The sequence below is a fragment of the Kryptolebias marmoratus genome, linkage group LG20, assembly GCF_001649575.2.
Source record: "Kryptolebias marmoratus isolate JLee-2015 linkage group LG20, ASM164957v2, whole genome shotgun sequence".
In the NCBI taxonomy this organism is placed as follows: domain Eukaryota; kingdom Metazoa; phylum Chordata; class Actinopteri; order Cyprinodontiformes; family Rivulidae; genus Kryptolebias; species Kryptolebias marmoratus.
The window spans coordinates 24,951,185-24,956,897 of NC_051449.1; the positions used below are offsets into that span (position 1 = coordinate 24,951,185).

The window sequence follows — 5,713 nt, forward strand, 5'->3', positions numbered from 1 at the left end:
AACCTAGATACCCAGGAGGGTTTGAATTTCTGCTGATCACCACTGTGTCAGTTTGGGAAATTTAGTGCAGGCAGACATGGCAAGACCAACACCACAGAGGAGAATGTGGACAGGAGAGGTGAAGATGATGATGATGATGATGATGGAGAGGAACAGAGAGGTGCAGAGGAGAGGGTTGGGGCAAGGTCTTACTCAGAAGATCCATCTGAATGGCCTACACTACAGGAAGTGGGGGACTCATTGACTCATTGAGGCAGTTCATGGTGGAGAATGACCCACAGAGATGTTCTGATGGGCCAAACCCCATATCGGGTATTATATGTTATAAGTCCATGAATAAAAAAAGATTTATTCACGTAAACAGGTAAAAACCAAAAAAATAAAAAAAGGGGGGGGGGGTTGCCCAAAAAGGTTAAGAAACACTGCTTTGGAGCCACCAGGACAGGTCCCCCGAGGGGAAGCAGCAGCAGCAGCTCCAAGCAGAAACAAAAGCAGCAGCAGCTTCATGAAAGAATTTGACAATATGCTGGTGTGTGTGTTGTTTTTACATGTTTGACCAAGCTTGTGAAGCTATTGGTGTGTTTAAGTGTGTTGTACTGGTGCAAAGTTTTCAATAAATTTGTAATTCAGTACATTTATGTCTGCATTTAAAAAAAACTAATGTTTTAAGTCAATTAAGCACTGTTTTTCTGTATCAGATGGGTAAAGCTCAGATACTGTATCAGTGTCAGAAGTGAAAGAAGTGGATCGGTAATAAGCACTCTGGACCAAATAGCAGTTTGTGACTATGCCCTTTTTTCATCCATGCTGCAGCACTAACAGGAGGAGGAGCAGGTACCTCTGCTGCTGGTGTAGCCCAAAGAGCTGCTGACTTCATACTGAGGCTGAGGAAGCCGGGGAATCAGCAGCATGTTGGACACAGGGCCCAGACTGTCATCGGAGGCCAGGCTTCGTTGTTCCTCGGAGCGAACAGGAGGAGACGTACTGGTGCCTGCGCTAACATCCACTGATCCCCAGCTCTTTCTCCCACTTGTTTCTCGGTCTCTACAAATTCTGAAAAAGACAAGAAAAAACACCAAAACCTTTTTATCACCCGGCAGAGACGGCAGTGGGATAATGGTTCTGCCCGTGTCTGTGTGAAACACTGAACTAATTGTACATCTACAACTGATTCATTTTTTACAACCAACCCAATTCAAGATGGCAACCGTAGCTAACTGACCTTAGAAAACACGATAATGGCTATCTTGTCAACTTCACAGATCTTGATCAAAGATGAGGTAGTAACTAACATGACACAACATCTTTACATAAAACTGAAGCATTACCTGTTGCAGTTAACCCTATCCGTCTCCTAGTAAAATATCTCATGAACCACTGGACAGATGTTGATGAAACTCTTAGACATTAACTAGTGAATGCACATCTACAACTGATTCATTTTTGGAGTCAACCAAATTCATGAAGGCTGCCACAGCTAATCGAACCTAACCTACACAAAAATGGCTGTCTCAGTGAATGAGTTAAATATTGGTGTGGCAGTAGCTATACTCCAAGTGCTGACCGACCAGGCAAGACATTACAATATTGAATAAGATTGTACATTTCATTATTTTCTACATTTGATCAAAACAGCTACAACTCCATCAATGTTATCATGAGACGACCTTACTTTAAAACTTTGGCATGAAAGGCAGTGGGCAATATGCATTGTTTTACAGTATTTTTGATTTGTGTTCAAGTGTAGCTCAGTCAAACACCTGAAGTTAGTGCTTCTATGAATTCGTGAAGGACCTGGAAGTCGAAACACTTGAGTGTCATAGGCATTGTAGTCCACTTGTATGGGCAGACTGTTGTCTGAGTCCTTTGGTGCACAAAGAGCTGGAAAAGGCCATACAATCAATGTTTCATTTGCACTGAAAAAACGAATACAATAAATATATGAACAAACAGGAAAAGGCAAACTGATTAAAACTTACTGTGATCTTTGCAGCTTTTGTATTTTTCAGCATGAAGCTAGAGAATTAACAGTTTTTACAAGATGAATTCACTTAAAGATATACTAGCAAATAGATTTAGGAGTATGGAGAGGAATGCCAATGCACCTTACGTCCAGCCAGTTTGATCCGTGGAGTGAAAGAGCTGCAAGAATTCTGACTCTTTGAGGTGTAGAAGCTGTAGACATGGAAGAACATGCAAATCATCTTCACCTTTAAATGTAAATATAATACACAATTTGGATATTTTCTTCTTTGTTCATTTGTGGTGGAATTTTACAGCAACCCCAGTGGCACAAAAGAGATATTAAATAATAGCTAAAGAAATTTACAACTTTACCATTCTGGAGAAAACTCCTAATACAGTACAGCCATTCAGCTTCTCATTTTGTTTTAAAGGATAAATGCTGAGTCTGAATTCACAAAACTTATTTCTCTGTATGTTTTTTACAAACAAACCACTTCTACATACTTTGTGTTTTTATTAAAATGTTCACCTCGTTCTGGAGATGGGTCCTGTGTGTTTTATATAACTGTTTTTCAAACTTTCCAAAGTATTTAACTTTATTTACAAATATTATCAAAACTGAAATAACTATTAGCTATTAGCTAGTGTACTGAAACCTTTAGCTAGCCTTTGTTACTTTTAGCTTTTAGCCAGACTTTTCCTACTTTTAACTTCCAACTAGCCTTTTATTACTTTTAGCTTTTAGCTAGCATTTTTCTAATTTTAGCTCTTAGTTACTTGTGACTTTTCATTAGCCTTTTGTTACTTTTAGCTTTTACTGAGGTGTTCATCATTTTTACTGTCTAGCTAACTTTTCTTATTTTTTTAGCTAGCTTTTTGGTACTTTAGCTTTTAGTTATCTTTTTGCAACTTTTAGCTCTCATTTTGCAAATAATAGCCAACTTTTTATGCTTAGCTAACTTTTTGCTACTTTTAGCTTTTAACTAGTGCTGTGCTCCTTTTTACCTTTAACAATTCAGCTTGAGCTTTTTTAGCAAAGTCATTCAGCCCTCAGCTTTCACACTGTATTCTCACAGGAAATGTTGTCTAGTTTCAGCTGTAATATGGATCGCTCAGGTTCTCTTGCCTATGGTTGATCCAGTGTGGAAGGTTGTAGTCGTCTCCCACACTGAAATCTCCCGGAGTCATCCTGTTATGCAGCTAAAAAGTAGAACAGACCATAACTCACATGAGTATATAATTAAATTCATTAACAGTGGGTGATAATCTGAGCAAGTTACCTTGAATAACGGTACCGCGTGCAATGGCTGCTCTCCCATGCACACCAAATCCACACCAATCCCTACATGGGGACAAGTGCCTATTATCAGCTTTTCACATCATCTTTGTTTTCCGGAGAGAAAGAAAACAAACACACTGACCGTTGTCAATCATACGCTGCTTGGTGAGAATCATAAGCAGGCGGTCGACTTCAAATACGCCTACGCCAGGTGTGATGACCACTGACATCTGGCCGGTGCGGTCAAAGTTTCGGTTGATGTAGTGCTTGTCAAAAACTGAGGACATAAATTAGAAGATCTGACACACATAACTAGCCTTAAGCATTGAAAAACCAAAACCAAAAACTTTTGACATTTTCTTTTTCTTATTGAACCTTTGAAGATGCCCTCTACATGTGTCTGTCTCTCATTAGACACAAAATGTAAACCGAATATATTTTTACTGTATAATGTTTTCTATCACTTACAGTTGAAACCAGAAGTTTACATACACTACAAATTCATTTTTTTACACTGTCTGACATGAAATCAAAATATACTTTTCCCGTTTTAGGTCAATTAGGATTTTAAAAATTATTTCTATTTGCTAAATGCCAGAATAATGAGAGAGAGAATGTTTTTAGGTAATTTTTATTACTTTCTTTACAGTACAAAGTTTAAATACACCTTATTAGTATTTGGTACCCCTGCCCTAAACTGTATGCCTTGGGTCAGACTTTTTCGATATTCTTTCACAAGCGTTAGAGTTAGGAGTTAAAGTGGACAGAGCTAAAAATCTACTTTTATTACATGGAGAGCAGGACTAATAGTTACAAAGTTACAAAATAAGAGCTACACCTCATCTGTGAAAACGGATTTTGACTCAAACAGATGACCTGATGTTGTTTTTCCACAAAATTTCTCCACATTTATTTATTGATTATTACTAGTGGGAAATAACTAGTTGAACGAGTAATTATGAGTCCTGAGAATAAGAACTGAAGACTTTGGATTACTTTTATCTTAAGTTGAAAAGAAAAGATTAGTTGCTTCATGTAAATAGTGTGAATCCCCCTGGAGAAATGTGAAGACTGAGTGCTGAATGACTGAAGAAGCTGAATCTGAATTGGTAAAGTTAAAAGAAGCAGAACACTAGCTAAAAGCTAAAAATAGCAATAGTACATTTCAAAGAAAACTGTTTTCCAAGAGATCTCAATTTATTTCTTGGGGAAAATATTTGTTAACAAAGTTAAATATTGTGAAAAGTAAAACTGGTACAAAAGAAAGTCTTAGCATCCAACTACTAATTGACATGAACGACACAAACTATGTGGAAGTTGCTATAGTTTAAAAAAAAACATACAGGGAAAAACCTTGGGAAAACAATAATGTGAATTCACAATAACTTAATTACATCACAATTATTGTTGTGTAAGAAATACCTGATTACTATGATGAGAGCAGCTTTACAGATTTCCTGCTACTTACCATTAAAAGAAAGGTTAATGGCCTCCAGGTAGTTTCCTTGGACAGCAGTGGAGTTAGAACCCACAGGAAAACCATCTGGGATCAAAACAAATCAACAAGCTTTTGGTTACAAAGGAAACCTAATTCAAAAGTCCCTTGGTCTAAACCAATTTGGACTCCTTCAGTACCAGCTTCTTTTAGCCGCACCAGGACCGGGTACTGGATAAAGAGCTTCTTAATGGTGACCAGCAATGGTGTCCACTCATCCCGTCTCTCATTCTGAGCCACAACCCTAACGAGAAAAGAGTCAGCATCTGTTTTCCAAGGCCATCACCATCCAGCTGGTCCCTCTGCTGCCACATTTACCTGTAGAAGTCTTCATAGAAGCGTCCCTCATGATTCTGTCTGATGGACCCTCTCAGAATCTCTGGAAATTCCTCTAAAGAAACATACAAGAAATATGTACTGTTGGTGCTGTTTGTCTTTTTACATTGCTGGACAGTCAATACATGTCAAAACTCCATGTTAAAAGAAATTAGACTCACCTAATGTTTTAGCATTGTAGAATGTGCGTGAAAAAAGCACAACTGTCACCTCATGGCTGCAGTTCTTCTCCTGTTTACCACAAAACAGCAAGTTTAGTTTTTTAATAGATGGTGAGACTCTTTTTAATGTAATTTAGCTGCACTCTGCTAAAAGAAAGGTTTTTATTGATGACATGCAGTAGTTAGTATAACTAAACAACATCTGCAGAAATGCTTAAGGTTCCAAAGCAGCGCCAAGAGAACTTTGTAAGGATCTAAACTCAGAACAAAAATGCCTCTCTTTGATGTTTCAACTGTATAGGAGGTACAAGGAGAACCAAGATCAAAAGAAATGTCAAAGTTGCTGATAGTGGCTAATTGTGGTCACCATAGTGACCACAATTAGCTATTTTTTTAATTTTTTTTTTTCCTGCTCTGGGTGGAAGGCGGACGTGTTTCTTTTCTCTTTTTCTCCTCGTGCACCTACCCCCCCCCCCC

At 38.1% G+C, this 5,713-nt stretch overlaps 1 protein-coding gene across 6 annotated transcripts in view; it reads right to left on the reverse strand.

The window, feature by feature from the left end:
* depdc5 (DEP domain containing 5, GATOR1 subcomplex subunit) overlaps positions 1 to 5,713 on the reverse strand; it is a 77,812-nt gene that overhangs the window by 49,198 nt on the left and 22,901 nt on the right. For all 6 annotated transcript variants that reach the window (XM_017439594.3, XM_037981884.1, XM_037981885.1 and 3 more), the window contains exons 11-21: positions 5,237 to 5,306; positions 5,058 to 5,130; positions 4,880 to 4,983; positions 4,713 to 4,787; positions 3,387 to 3,521; positions 3,246 to 3,307; positions 3,092 to 3,165; positions 2,106 to 2,175; positions 1,980 to 2,016; positions 1,761 to 1,881; positions 839 to 1,053 (exon numbers count right to left, since the gene is read on the reverse strand). In XM_017439594.3, coding sequence (XP_017295083.1) covers positions 839 to 1,053; positions 1,761 to 1,881; positions 1,980 to 2,016; positions 2,106 to 2,175; positions 3,092 to 3,165; positions 3,246 to 3,307; positions 3,387 to 3,521; positions 4,713 to 4,787; positions 4,880 to 4,983; positions 5,058 to 5,130; positions 5,237 to 5,306 — 1,036 coding nt within the window. The remainder of the gene's footprint in view (positions 1 to 838; positions 1,054 to 1,760; positions 1,882 to 1,979; positions 2,017 to 2,105; positions 2,176 to 3,091; positions 3,166 to 3,245; positions 3,308 to 3,386; positions 3,522 to 4,712; positions 4,788 to 4,879; positions 4,984 to 5,057; positions 5,131 to 5,236; positions 5,307 to 5,713) is intronic.